We start from the raw sequence: 15605 nt of genomic DNA, 5'->3' as shown, positions 1-15605 counted from the left end.
GTAATCAATTACTGTTGAATTTCCTAATACATCCTAGACAGCGCTGTAACTTTCTCAAAACACAAAACCAGTTGGATACAAATACATAAATATTTCCTCCTTCATTTCACATATACTCTATACGTTTATTTGTATGCAAATACTGTCAATATGTTTGTAAGCATTTAATAGATCGTTATACCTTCGTGGTGTGTTCGAAATACTTCAAGTTTGCGAATATGCGAATTTTCACACTTTATACTACCGTATAGGATATGTAAACAGCTCAAAAACAAATCACAGAAATGCAAAAAGTATTGGAGCAAAATACAGGTGATTGAAAAAAATACATTTCACGAAAGAAAGAAAAATTAGTGGCTATTTGCAGATACATATTGGGGAAAAATAAATAATCTGAATGTGAAGCATAAATATCATAATTATACAGTAAAATATGTGGTCATAACAAATATATAAGCTAAATAAAATAATAAGTCGAAAAAACCAAAAGAGTTGTATGGCTGCAAGAGCTGAAGTGATCAGATGAGCAAGATTGTTGACAGCACTGCCCACAGGCTAAACGTTTTTTGGAGGCCTGAATTGGAAACAACAAATGCAAGCTTAGCTAGAGAAACGTGATAATTCTCAAAACTATAATAACCAGCATGATGATCGCGTTGTTGCTGAACTGAAAGAAAAGTAACAACCGAAGAGACGAAATAAACGAAAAACGCTTACAGGTCGAGCATCGCTTTTGGTGTTGATGGCGGTTTGTTTGTTTGTTTGTGGGGTCACACGCTTGTCTGTTGCTTTGGTTGAACGCTGATTTCGTCTCTTGATCGTTTTGTCTGACTGTTTTGGTTGTTTCGCTCGTTGCTTGCCTCCAACGCATACACTCAACAAGCATTGGTCGCATTGCGACTACAACAACTGCAACAAAGTCCACTCTAGTGTCACAAGCATTCGGCGCGTTTCGTTGAGTGAGTATAAAGAGGCCTCACCGGGCAACAGTAAAGCATTCAGTCGTTGGTTCCCTACAAGCAAACAACTAAATTTATTTTTTAATTTAAGTTTTACTTCTCTCCCCCACACAAAACTCACAACTATGAACTCCTTCTCCGTGGTAAGTACAAGTGATGAATAAAACAATTAAATAAATAAGTGTGATCAACTGGTAAAAAGGATACCTCCAAAACATTTGTGGATATAATCGTTGCCTCGAGCTTCCAAGTGGATTAATTGCGTTTTTTCTCTTTTCTAACTTACTTCTTGCAGTTCTTGGTGTTTGCTTTGGCAGCACTGGTCGTTGCGGAACCACCATCAGGATATAATTATCCCAGAGGCGGCGGTGGCGGTGGTTCGTTCGGCGGTGGCTTTGGTGGCGGCTCATTCGGTGGTGGTGGCGGCGGCTACCAAGCCGTTAGTGGCGGTTTCCAGACCTCCGAAGGCCAAAATGTTGATCCTCAGCTGTTGGAACAAGTGCGCCAAATTCTATTGAACGAGGAGAGCAAATCCGGCGGCGGCGGCGGTGGTGGCGGCGGTGGCTACCCATCTGGCTCGTATGGCCCACCATCCGGTTCATATGGTCCACCATCATCGTCTTATGGTGCGCCCGGTTTCGGTGGCGGCGGCCGTGTGGTTGGCATTGATTTGGAAGGTGTGCGTCAAGCTATCCAAGTGGCGCAATTCGCCCAACAGAGTACGCAAGCCGGTGGTGGTTTTGGCGGCTACCCCAGCGCACCCTCTGGCTCGTACGGTGCTCCATCGAGACCAAGCGGCAGTTATGGCGCGCCTTTCTAAGGTGTATGCGTGTGTCGACTTAAATACATTTAAATACTAGATATATACAAGATGATTTGTGCCTGTGACCAAGTGGATGAGTAGAAGAAGGGAAAGGAAAACAGCCAAGTAAAAAAAATAAACAAATGTAGACCACGATCCTCAGCCAGTACACCAATCAATGAGACAATCAATCAAACAACATGCTGCCAAATAAATGAAATTGAAGTTGAAAATGAAAATGAAGATGAATTTGACGATAATGATACATGATGAAGGCGATGAGGGCGATTTGAAGCATTGATTGCCATGAAGTATAAATTGAAAGTGAAAGCGATTTATAAATAACTATCAACTACAACAATGCCAGCAACAACCACAACGCCACTCAATGGATAATTCGATGACCACGGAAGAAGCGACATTAGCAATAGCAACCTAGCAACAACAACCAAATAACATCGAAATCTGCAACATTGTTGCCTATGCGTTGCTGTCGCTAAATGTCTCCAAACATGTGTTGTAAAGAGACATGTAGAGTATGATAATATCTACAGAATTTTCTTATTTCGATTTCGCACTGCCACCCGCGTCCACCCAGCACCGCCAAGCGCAACGGACAGCCGCCAGCCAACAACAACATTGCAGCGACATTGCACGCGCCGTACTTTGCTCTGCAGCGACCTGTGCCAAAAAATATACAACAACAACTTGTAGGGAAGTTATAATTCCACTGCAACACCGTACAGCATAACCATTCAACCAGCACCCGTTCACTGTACCGCACTGTACCAACAAACGGCAGCCGTTGTGTCGTTGTCAACGCCGGCGGCGGTGCAGTTGCAAGCGGTGTATGGTGATGTGGGCCGTCAGTGATATTTCGTTTTCATTCTTCACGCGATCTCGCTCTTTCAACATCCAATCCCCCACTATCTCCAAAGTATTTTCAACAAGCTATCCTTTATGACCCCCGCTGTTTCAACATATCCACCAAAAAGAACACATATTCCATTTTCCACCTTTTTTGGTGGGTATGTTTTGTTGAGTTTATTTTTTTTATTTTTCTTGTAAATAGTTTTGAATTTTTTGTTTGTTTGTGTTAACAACAACAGTAACAGCAAAAAAACAAAAAATGTTATAACGCATCATTAGCTTGTAAGTGTTTTTATTTGTATATGAAACAAACAAGGAAACAACAAAAAAATATGAAAACAATAAAAAAATAGTAAATTTTGTCACCGTTAAATCTGCACTATGTTTTATTTACATCTTACATCTTATCATAAAAAATATAACAATTACAGAACAGCATGAAGGTGGTTCTTAAAAATCTCATCGCATACATTTTTTTGACAAGAAACATTTTTCGAAAGATCACAATTCTCTGAAAATGGTTTGATAATCTTCCGATTTCTCTTTTTTCCATCATTTGAATTTTTTGTACTGCAACAGATTTTTTTGAATATTTTCCCATAAGAATAAGAAGCTTATAAAATAGGTATTCTAGTCAATATCATCATTCTTTAACAATTTTAAATTTTTTTAAAAGAAATAATATTCTATTGTACGTTTGTAATACTGGTAGTTGAGATTTAGAGTGAAAGTTTAGTATATTTAAAGTTCCATTTCAAAATTGGACTACGTTCGTAGATAATATGCCAAATGGATCAAATTTATCTTAATTTTTGTAGATTAAATTTGAAAATAAATTATTTTAAACTGTACAGTACCAAAACTTTAAAATTACCAGTAAATTATGTTCGAAATTTCAATTCTTTAATAGCTTCTGACAGTTTTCCGCGCTGAGCGTATTTTTCTGCTACAGTTGTAATACTACAATTTAAAAAAATTTCAGCTCAGTTTTCAACAGTTTTTCTAGTACGGTATGACTTTATACCAAAGCCTTTAAGGGGTTATATACAGTTAGAATTTTCAAAAAATCCATTTTTTTATTTCATTTTCTTAATGTACATATATTTAAGAATACACACAGAAAATTTCATATCGTTCCGGTGAATATTTTCAAAGTTACAAGCAAATGTGAAAAGGCGTTTCAGAGTGCTTGGAAGTACAAGGTCCAAACTTTAAACGCGTTTTTCTCAAAATGGTGTTTTCTGGAAAATTCACTTTTTTCCGGCCGTCTAACTGTATATAACCCCTTAAAGAATTGAAATTTCGAACATAATTTACGGGTTCTTTTTAAAGTTTTGGTACTGTATAGCTTAAAATAATTTATTTACTTAAATTTTGAAAAATTTGAGCTCACAACTTCCAAAAATCATTTCTCAAAATAAGTGAACCCTAATATATGCTTCATATGAGAAGTTCATACTAAACTGTTTAAAATTTCTTCTTCCAATTGAAGTTATTTAAATAGGTCAAGAAAAAGCCTGCAGGAATAATTCCTTCAAAATGTTTCAACTTCCAAGAGTTCAAAATCTGTTTCTCAACTTTATTCCTATAAAAAACGCGCAATTGCATTGTCATTTATGCATCTTCATACTCTACACCACAAAAAAGTACAAATGCCGACTTTTTGCTCCCTATTTGTGGTTGATGATGCCACAATGATTAGTTTGCATAATATTGTATATAATTTGTGATGTGTGGTAAAACAAAAATGAAAGAAATTGATGTCTGTGGTACAATTGGGTTTATTACTCTTGTAATGGTTACCTAGTTGGTGCTGCTATTGTAGTTGTTTTCCTACGAAATGTATTGTATTTTAATTATGGGGCATTGAGTCTGGCTTGGCTGGGCAGCAAACCCGCGAGCTTACGGCGATTACGTATGTAACTCTTGCCTGTAGATGGAATGTTGCGGCAGTAATTAACCCAGCTACCCAGTTGGCTTAGTGAACAAACATATATATATTTAAACTGGCATAATATGGCAGCTTGTAGCTCAATGGTGTTATCAGCTTTAATGTACAAGTATATATGTACATACATATATATATTTACATTTATGTCTGTCATGCAGGCATATGACAATTTTCTTAAAACCTTATTTGTATATAATATAAAGATTTTTATATAATATATAGTGTATTACATATATTTTCTCTATAATTAATTAGTAATTAGGAATCTGGATTTCGGTTATTCATATGTCAAACAATTTTATTGTTTTCTGCATGCCATATTTTTCAATTTTCTAACACAGTCGGGTTACGAAAGCTGGAAAGCTAACGCTACAACTAGTAATACGTCGGACTAGTATGTCTACGCCGCTATGTCTGAATTTGGTATCCCTGCAAAATTAATACGGCTGTGTAAGCTGACGTTGAGCAACACCAAAAGCTCCGTCAGGATCGGGAAGGACCTCTCCGAGCCGTTCACTACCAAACGAGGCTTCAGAGAAAGTGACTCACTATCGTGTGACTTCTTTAACCTGATGCTGGAGAAAATAATACGAGCTGCAAAGCTAAATAGAGAAGGTACAATCTTCTATAAGAGTGTACAGCTACTGGCGTTCGCCGATGATATCGATATCATTAGAAACAACACCCTCACCGTTAGTTCTGCTTTTTCCAGATTGGAAGCGAAGCGTATGGGTCTGGTGGTGAACGAGGACAAGACGAAATATCTCCTGTCGTCAAACAAACAGTCAGCGCACTCGCGTCTTGGCTCCCACGTCACTGTTGACAGTCATAACTTTGAAGTTGTAGATAATTTCGTTTATCTGGGAACCAGCATTAACAGCAATAACAATGTCAGTCTGGAAATCCAACGCAGAATCACTCTTGCCAACAAGTGCTACTATGGACTGAGTAGGCAATTGAAAAGTAAAGTCCTCTCTCGACGCACAAAAACCTAGTCTCTCATTTCTCGTTACGGTGCAGAAGCGTGGACGATGTCAACATCCGATGAGACGGCACTAGGAGTTTTCGAGAGAAATGTTTTGCGGAAGATTTATCGTCCCTTAAACATAAACATTGGCAACGGCGAATACCACAGAAGATGGAATGATGAGCTGTATGTGTTATTCGACGACATAGACATAGTCCAGCGAATAAAAATACAGCGGCTGCGCTGGATAGGTCATGTTGTTCGAATGGACGAAAGTGCTCCAGCTCTGAAAGTGTTCGATGCAGTACCAGCTGGTGGAAGCCGAGGAAGAGGGAGACCTCCACTCCGATGGAAGGACCAGGTGGAGAGGGACCTGGCTACGCTTGGTATAACCAATTGGCGCCAAACTGCCAGAAGGAGAGATGCGTGACGCGCTGTTGTAGACTCGGCTATAACCGCGTGAGCGCTGTCTACGCCAGTCAAGATTCTTTGATTTTTTCATGAATTAATTGTAATTTCTACTAAAGTGTGACTGGTATACTTCAGATTCGTAATGACTTTGAGATACTCGCACAACACAAATCAATTTTAAGCAATTACGCCATGCAATCAGAGAACGAAAACTTGTGAAACACTTAAAAATAACTAAAATGCAGTAGAAACCAAATTAATATGTTGCAACATTAATATACTACAAAGAATCGAAATAATGCTTCTGTGTAGACAAATTTGATTACAACTCTTTGGATGCTAAAGCTACTAGCGCGACTAATTTATCACGTACTTTTATGCAAATTAGTTTATTGATTTCTGTGCAGTTTGCATAAAAATGCGTTATTTCGCAAAAAAACGCATTGATGTATTTAAATTGAGAATGATTTTGTATAGTCGTTTTTAAAAAGTATGCAAATTCTTCTATTAATAATATTGTTAATATGGAATTAAATCATTTAATACCAGTTTTGATACACATAAAATTAAAGAATATGCAATACAAAATACAAAGAAAATTAATAGTCAATTGAAAATCGAAATAAAATTGTGTCCATAAATTTATGGTGGATGATTGTTGTTGTTCCACAAATAATTTTGAGAAATGCTGCCAATTTTATAGTCCTTGGATCAGTCCCGGATCAGTTCCGGTTACATAGAATCGACTGTCGTGAGAACGGCATGGTGTATGATCTTAGTACCCTCTTAGTACTTTGGAAACCCGCTATAAAATAATTTCCGTGGCGTATGAGCAATATGTTAATACATAGACAAAGGAACCTCTGACTAGTCCAATAGCATTTATATTTGCCTTTAACATTTTGCTGCATTGTTTAAGCACTCTAACATCTTGATCCGATGATGTACAAGAAATGTCTCACACGTGACTTTGCGCTTAAGTAAATCGGAAAATATCACAAACGTAAGTTGTATAGGCCATCATCTCTTCTGACTGAACGAATTTTCATCTCATGATGATGGGAAAAAATTATTCGCAGAGACTAATGCGAACATCGTTTTTACCCAATTTGTTTAAAACACTGATTCCCCTTCGCAGAAGTGGAAGTTTGTTTCCAAGGTAGAAAAAATTCATTATAATAACTGCAACACCGGGGACCAAGGCATAAAAGGTAATTTTGATTTGTATATTTCTGTCTACATAAAATTCGTTTACAACCCTTTCAGCCCTTGATATGCTTCTCTGAGAGTTTAAAGGAAAATAAAGCAAATATTTTTTTAGTTTTTTATTAACGATCGCTATGAATATCCCACCTAAAATGAACTGCCTTCACAAATTTATGACATTTTATATGCTAAAGATTTTGGTTTCGCACGTGTATATTCCTGCAGGCAAAAAGCACCAAAAAAACAATCTCACATGAAAATTTATGTTGGCGTATGTTGTTGCGTTCACAGTCGACACTTATGCATATGTAGATGTTTGTAGCAAAATGTGTAATTTGTGCGGCCTATAAAAACAACAGCCATGCAATGTTGAACTGATGACGCGATCAATGCTGCCATATGTTCGTACAATTATTGCAATGAATATACATATGGGTAGCAAGCAGTTGCAAGCTTTTTCGCCTTTTTTGGTGCGCGGTCTGAATCTTCTGCTGCATTGGTAGTTGTTGCTGTTGATGGTGTTGATGCTTCGACTACCATAGCAGCATCGTTGTCGTTTTTGCAGTGGCTAAAAGTGAAAGGATTTTGATTTTATTGCCGAATTTTGTTATTTTAATGTTTCAGGTTTTTGCGCTGCTTACAATTTACAATTGCTGACTTTTTAAGAAATCATTAATTTTTATTGTTTTGGTTTTATATTGTAACTGAACTCTGGCACACATGCAGCTTACATGTATGTATGAATTGTGGTATATATATGGCATAAAATGTAAATGTAATCGCATATTCTTGTTGTAATCATCCTTGGCTGCTTGCAGCTGCAAATACCATAAATGAAACGAGTCTGAAATTGAAATTGTATGAAGCATCTGAAAATTTGTGTCTGTCTGTGCGAAATATTGCGTGAAAAAATAGTGCTGCAAGTAACGACAGAGTACATTATTTGTATGTACATATACCGGCTACCAAATTAAGTTGTTTTAAAGCTTTTGCTTTGCTTTACAGTGAAATACTAATTTATTTACAAAATATAATTATTTACATTCAGAAACTCTTGAATGAAAATGAACTAGTCCGATATGTACCAAACGTGTACCACGTACGAAACGGTTTACTACTAAATTATTGAATTTGAAAATAAAACCAGTTTGAATCGAATTTCTTGTAAATTCCTGAAACCCAGGTGGTCATCACCTTTCAGAGTCGATAGAAAAGTCTCCACTTCCTCCGAAACTGGTTCAACGGGTAAGATTCGATATTTTGATCAGTTGAACAGCATTTTTCAGTAGCCTTATGGTTTTTATCCGAAGTGCTTTTTCCCGCCTGGATAGAGAAGCGAAGCGAATGGGTCTGGTGGTGAACGAGGACAAGACGAAATATCTCATGTCATCAAACAAACAGTCAGCGCAATCGCGTCTTGGCTCCCACGTCACTGTTGACAGTCATAACTTTGAAGTTGTAGATATTTTCGTATACCTAGGCACCAGCATCAACACCGATAATAATGTCAGCCTTGAAATCCAACGCAGAATCACTCTTGCCAACAGGTGCTACTATGGACTGAGTAGGCAATTGAAAAGTAAAGTCCTCTCTCGACGAACAAAAACCAAACTCTACAAGTCCCTCATCATTCCCGTCCTACTTTACGGTGCAGATGCGTGGACGGTGTCAACATCCGATGAGACGGCACTAGGAGTTTTCGAGAGAAAAGTTTTGAGGAAGATTTATGGTCCCTTAAACATTGGCAACGGCGAATACCGCAGACGATGGAATGATGAGCTGTATGTGTTATTCAACGACATAGACATAGTCCAGCGAATAAAAAGACAGCGGCTACGCTGGCTAGGTCATGTTGTTCGAATGGACGAAAGTACCCCAGCTCAGAAAGTTTTCGATACAGTACGCGCTGGTGGAAGCCGAGGAAGAGGGAGGCTTCCACTCCGATGGAAGGACCAGGTTGAGAAAAACCTGTCTTCACTTGGTCTTACCAATTGGCGCCAAACTGTCAAAAGGAGAGATGCGCGGCGCGCTGTTGTGGACTCGGCTATAACCGCGTAAGTGTTGTCTACGCCAGTGAAGAAGAGGAAGAGCAACCGCAGGGCCCATTGGTCCGACAGCCTTTTCATGTAAATGTATCATGCTGGATATGCATGGGCATAGATGAGATGCTTACTATCCATGAAACCGGTAATTTACTCAAGATTATCACTAATTTTGTGTCAAAAGTTTCTTCTACTCAGTTCCTAAAAATGTAAAAAAGGAAAAAAAGAATAACTCCAAAAAATTCATTCATTATGATCCGGAATAGTTCCTTATCAACAATGAGTGAAAGTAAAAATACTTATTTATTTGTTAGAACCTCTATTCAGAGATAAAAATTAGAATAATAAAATATATTGCACACACGTAGTATATATATATTTGCAAAAATAGCTACTCATTTTGTAAAGTCATTTTGCATTATCAAAATGTGTACATGCTTCGTATGACGTTCATAGATGCATATATTTTTATAAGTTATTTCCTTATAACTATCATATATAATAATAGACTTAATAAATTTACACTCATATGTAAGTATGCGCCCCAGTTGTCTACAATGTTACTGAATTTCACCAGAAGATTGAAGTTTCATTTGATTTATCTGCAGTTGATTTAAGTAATTACTCTTTAAGCCTTCCAGTAGCGATAAGAAATCGCTTTGATATCTAATTCGAGTAACTTTATATGTTAAAATACGTGATGAAAATTTTATGAAAGTCTTAAATTGATAAGATGAAATATTTTAGCACCCTATACACGACACAAATACATACATACTTATTCACAAAAACAATATATAGCACGCGTCTGATCTTGGTATAGGGATTTTATAACTAAATTACAAAAGTAAAATCATCCATTAATTAAAAGCCTATTCGACTGGGCAGATGTAAATCGGTTTACTAGACGTCCGCAAAACACTAAATAACTCTTTCGAAATTATTTAGTTCTGTCGAGATGTCCATCGAAAATACTACATTCGGTGCCGTCGTGCATCAGTTACATGATTTTAGTTTCGGTACCGTCGATTATATCGTTTTCGTATTGATGTTAATCATTTCACTACTTATTGGTGTATATTTCGGCTTTTTTGGACATGGTGCGGATAATACGGAAGAATACTTGCTCGGTGGTAAACGAATGAAAACAATTCCGATTGCGATATCACTTGTAGCAAGGTCGGTGTGAAGCGGTATTCAATTTACGAAATAAGGGCTAACTTACGTTTTTGTATTTTGTTTTTCTTTTCTTAAATTATTAGTCAATTGTCCGCGGCCTCGATAATGGCAATACCAGCGGAAATGTATTCGTTTGGCATTAACTGGGTTTTCAGTTTGGCTTCGTTGTTAATAATAATACCGACGCTTTGTTGGATCATAATTCCTGTGTTTTATAATAACAACCTGTCCAATTGTTACGAGGTATGCTGACATATTAATAAAAGTATGAAAGTATTAGTGTGTTAATTAAAATAAAGAGTCAATGTTTTTATAAAACCAATTTTCTTTTTAAAGGACAACCTAGTTTGCAAAGTATAGAATTGAAGTCCATATTGCAATGTTATATATACATATGTGTTTTCTTATTTTTCCAGTATTTGGAACTACGCTTCAATCGTAGCACCCGCAATCTAATGACTTTCGCTTTCATGTTTACGCTTTTTTTAATGCTGCCGGTTTTCATATTTATACCGTCTCTCGCATTTGCTCAAGGTGTGTATAAAGTTATGTTATAAGATAAAATATGTAAATAATAATAATTTTTAAGAACACTTTCCGAAATCAGAATAATAATACAACATTTTGTTTTTACATTTAGTAACGGGAATCAATATACATTTGATAAATACCTTTATTTGCTCAATCTGTGTCATTTACACAATGTTGGTAAGTTTAAATAAAGTAAATAAAAAATATTACATACCATACATAAATTTAGTCGGGTCTACTTAAATGAAACGGATAGTCTTCTCTTATGTTTTATTTCCGTAATTTTATTTATATTTCTTATATGTTAACCTACGTACATAAATTTTCATACATTTCGTACATTTTCACTTTTTTTACCTATTAATCCTTTAATTTTTCGTAAAAAAGGGTGGAATAAAGGCTGTTGTATGGACGGATGTGTTCCAGGGTGTAATAATGACTGGATCCGTGGTGCTTTTCTGTTTCTTGGGAACAAAGAAAGTCGGCGGATTTAATGAAGTCATCAATATAGCCGCTAGAGGCGGTCGATTGGATGTTAAGTAAGATTAATATATTTTAAAGCGATATTAGCGATTAGAAGACAATATTTCTATAATCTCTCAATCAAACGGTTGTTAGTAGCAGCTTACAACACCAAAGGTAGGAGATATACATATATATAATCCTTTAACAAAACAAGATTTGTCTTGCATACAAACATTCCTATGACTCCTTAAACCGAATATAAGGATTTCCGTATTATCATTATAATTTGTGAGATTATATCACTTCTGTTAAACCGTTGATATAAAGGCAAATAACAAAGGAGGACTTCTCTGTGGACTAAATTTTATAAATATCCAGAATTAAGAATCTGAATCTAGATAATATGTTTATTTTATATAATTAATTAAAAACAAGTAAGGAAGGGCTAAGTTCGGGTGTAACAGAACATTTTATACTCTCGCAATTTATTTATTTAACTTTATTTATATTATATAATACACAATTTGACCCACATATTCGTCATATATATTGTATAAAGTCCATTGAAAGTTGGAAACCATAATATTAGGTTAGAAGCACCGAGGTTCTCGTGTTCGATATATGGGGCCGATTTTTAGAATGGGGCTGCCACACTATAAAAATAGTATTTGTGCAAAGTTCTGCACCGATATCTTCACTAGTGCTTACTTTATATATTGTAAAGTAAACGATTCAGATGATCTTCAAAGTTCTGGTATATAGGAAGTTGGCGTGGTTGTGAAGCGATTTGTCCTATTTTAGCAACATATCATTGGGATGTAAGGAAACTATTACAAACCAAGTTTCATTGAAATCGGTCGAGTAGTTCCTGAGATATGGTTTTTGACCCATAAGTGGGCGATGCCACAGCCATTTTCTATTTTGTAAAACATTCTTCTGAAAAATTTAGTATTTCTGACGTATTTCGTTAGTGAGTTAACCCACTTTTAGTAATTTTCAACCTAACCTTTGTATGGGAGGTGGGCGTGGTTATTATCCGATTTAAACTATTTTCATTGTGTGTGGTGGGGTGCATAAGAGAATCGACTGCAGAAAGTTTGGTTTATATAGCTTTATTGGTTGGCGAGATATATACAAAAAATCTATTTGGGGGCGGGGCCATGCCCACTTCCCCAAAAAAATTACATCCAAATTATAGCAACTTTGTTGCGAGAGTATAAAAATAATAAATTATAATAAAAGTAGTTCCTTTGTTAATTTATTTAATCTGCTGGGTTAGGTGTTGCAATTCAAAAATAAATAAATAAAAACAAGTAAGGAAAGGCTAAGTTCGGATGCAACCGAACATTTTATACTCTCGCAATTTATTGAAGAAACTTACAAACATACAAATGGGTAAATTTTCGGCATAAAGTTTAATAGAATAACGAAAATCGTAATATATACTATATGAGGGCTGAGGTAATTCTTTCATTTTCACCAGCAGGGTACACTATATCCAAGACTATACGCTCACTTAATTTTGTAAAGATATCTCACATATTAACCAATACATGTATGTGGAATAAAGCCCACCGTATTTTTGAAAAACCTATAATTAGGTATATGGGAGCTAGGAGATGTTATGACCCAATTTTAATAATTTTTTTAACAGAACACTATTAGAAGAAAACAATTTCCTCTGAATTACATTAAATTATCTAAGAGATTTACCCAAATTTTCGGTTAAAATTTACCCTTAGGCGCTGAGTTCAACATGTTCGATATCTGTGGCCTTGAAAAGTTATTGTCAGCTTTCGACAATTTTTTCACAAGTGAAGTCAGAGATGTTATGAACTATTTGTGTAAAGTTTTATTCCGCTATCTTCTTATGTATACATGATAAAGTGAAGGATTCAGACGGAATAAAAATTGAGTTATATTGGAAGTAGGCGTGGTTGTGAACCGATTTCGCCCATATTCCACCCGTGTCATCAGGGTGTCAAGAAAGTGTTATTTATCAAATTTCATTAAAATCTGTCGAGTAGTTCCTGAGATATGGTTTTTGACCCATAAGTGGGCGATGCCACGCCTATTTTTCATTTTGTAAAAAAATCTGAGTCTTATTCCAAATTTTACTTTCATAACTTTATTTATGGCTTAGTTATGACACTTTATGTCTTTTTGGTTTTCGCCATTTTGTGGGCGTGGCAATGGTCCGATTTCGCCCATTTTCGAAAGCAACCCTCTCAACACCAAGGAACATGTGTTCCAAGTTTCATTAAGATATCTTAATTTTTACTCCAGTTACAGCTTGCACAGACGGACAGACGGACAGACAGACAGACGCACAGACGGACAACGGACGGACGGACAGACATCCGGATTTCAAATCTATTCGTCACCCTGATCACGTTCGTATATATGACTCTATATCTAACTCGTCTAGTTTTAGGTGTTACAAAACAACCGTTATGTGAACAAAACTATTATACTGTCGTAGCAACTTTGTTGCGAGAGTATAAAAATTATAATTATAAGGAAATATAAGTATTTCCTTTTTTAATCGACGAAGTTTATTACGCCACTGTTTTAAATCTTATGTACCATCCACCAACACTTCAGCTTCACTTTTGATGCCAAAACTCGCATGACTTTTTGGAATACCATCATTAGTAGCTTCATTTTTTGGACGTCCTACGTGGGTTTGAACCAGAGCTGTGTACAGCGAGTCGTGGCGCTGCCAACGCTAGGGCATGTGAGACGTTCACTGTTGCTTTTCGGAATTGGTGTCTTCGTAATAATGATACTTAATTGTTTCGTTGGCATAAGTGAGTGACAATTATTTAAAGCGTTTATTATTATCTTACAATTTAAAATATTTTACTTTAACAGCCATGTATGCACTCTACCACGATTGTGATCCGCTCACTAGAGGTTATGTGCAGAAAGCGGATAAAATGATGCCGTTCTTTGTACAGGATATAGCCGGTCATCTCAAGGGCATGCCGGGCATTTTTATTTCCAGTGTTTTCAGTGCGGCTTTGAGTACCATGTCTGCTGGGTTGAACGCTCTAGCTGGCGTCGTATATATGGATTATATCAAACCTCGTATAAAACACACTGAAAGGAGAGCTAACCTCATTATGCGTGGATTTATTTGTATCTGTGGTGTATACAGTATTATTAGCGGTTTCATAGTGGAAAAATTCTCTTCTATATTACAAGTGATCTATTCGATTGGAGGCGTAACATTAGGTTCGGTTTTCGGTGTTTATATGTTGGGCATGTTGGTACCACGTGCACATGGCAAAGTAAGTTAGAAACATTCCTTTTTTGTTAAACATATTATAATGTATATTTCAAATAAGGCCGCATTTTGGTCGGTAGTGGCAAGCATGGTCTCGATGATTGTAATTGTTGTGGGTGCACAAGGACGTCTAAAATATAGTGCTCTACCTTCCTCGGTGGAAAAATGTCCCGCAAACAATACTAACGAAACATTTTTCTTCAATGCTACGTCTACAACCTCCATCAATCTACAGACTCCATCAGCAAAAGATAGTTTCAATATTTTTGATCTTTCTTTCAATTGGTACGTTACAGTGGGCAATTTAATCGTTTTCTTTGTCGCCTTGCCACTCAGTTATATTTTGCCCGCGGAGAAAAATTTCAAATTAGATTTGAAACTATTATCACCTGTGATACATCCATTTTACAAATATAAATTAGCGAACACCGAAGAATTACCAGAGTTAAAGAAAGTAATTATATAGAGAGCGTAATTTTAAAGACAAATAAAACTAAAATTCCCAAGTGTTAATATATAGTGTAAATTATTGAAATGTAATTAATATTAAGTATCTATAATGACATTACAAATAAAAATTGAGTACATATTTCCTAAGACCATGGTGTACTCGTATCAATATACCGAGGCTGATAACTTTGCATAACGCGCAACTTTGATTATGTCAAATGTATTGATAATATGAGCTACACTTACAATAAAATAATTTAGATGTACTTATTTAACGTGTCGATAAAAATTATTAATTTCACAGCAATATGTATCGAAAAATATTTTTATAAAATGCTATAAAAGTGAAATCACAATTGCTTTCATTAGTTTAACAACGATTGCCATTGAATTCGGCATCATATAATATTCTACAGTTTTCTACGTATTTTATATGCGTTGTGTATTTTTATTATTTGTAAATAAAGCATAAATATAAAAAAG

General features: G+C 36.0%; 2 protein-coding genes across 2 annotated transcripts; both read left to right on the top strand.

Annotated features, from left to right (window-relative positions):
* The first annotated feature begins 941 nt into the window (after positions 1-941).
* LOC105210205 (pro-resilin) lies at positions 942-2778 on the top strand. The gene is made up of 2 exons (XM_011181020.3): positions 942-1102; positions 1255-2778. Exons 1-2 carry the CDS (start codon positions 1085-1087, stop codon positions 1777-1779), a joined length of 543 nt encoding a protein of 180 aa, XP_011179322.1. The 5' UTR covers positions 942-1084; the 3' UTR covers positions 1780-2778.
* A 7254-nt stretch (positions 2779-10032) lies between these two features.
* On the top strand, positions 10033-15287 carry LOC114803707 (sodium-coupled monocarboxylate transporter 1-like). Its single transcript, XM_054235982.1, has 8 exons — positions 10033-10387; positions 10471-10630; positions 10804-10921; positions 11028-11095; positions 11306-11457; positions 13988-14193; positions 14258-14676; positions 14734-15287. Exons 1-8 carry the CDS (start codon positions 10167-10169, stop codon positions 15136-15138), a joined length of 1749 nt encoding a protein of 582 aa, XP_054091957.1. The 5' UTR covers positions 10033-10166; the 3' UTR covers positions 15139-15287.
* Positions 15288-15605: the final 318 nt, after the last annotated feature.

The sequence above is a fragment of the Zeugodacus cucurbitae genome, chromosome 2, assembly GCF_028554725.1.
Source record: "Zeugodacus cucurbitae isolate PBARC_wt_2022May chromosome 2, idZeuCucr1.2, whole genome shotgun sequence".
Taxonomy (NCBI): Eukaryota; Metazoa; Arthropoda; class Insecta; order Diptera; family Tephritidae; genus Zeugodacus; species Zeugodacus cucurbitae.
The sequence above is the reverse complement of the archived record's forward strand: the minus strand, read 5'-3'. Positions and strand labels throughout refer to the sequence as shown.

Bases quoted from the DNA above. Each gene is read 5' to 3' on its own strand.
- LOC114803707 (XM_054235982.1), top strand. From the start codon at position 10,167: ATGTCCATCGAAAATACTACATTCGGTGCCGTCGTGCATCAGTTACAT. The intron at 10,922-11,027 runs GTGTGTATAAAG...TTTTACATTTAG, and splicing joins GTCTCTCGCATTTGCTCAAG to TAACGGGAATCAATATACAT. The intron at 11,096-11,305 runs GTAAGTTTAAAT...TTCGTAAAAAAG, and splicing joins GTGTCATTTACACAATGTTG to GGTGGAATAAAGGCTGTTGT.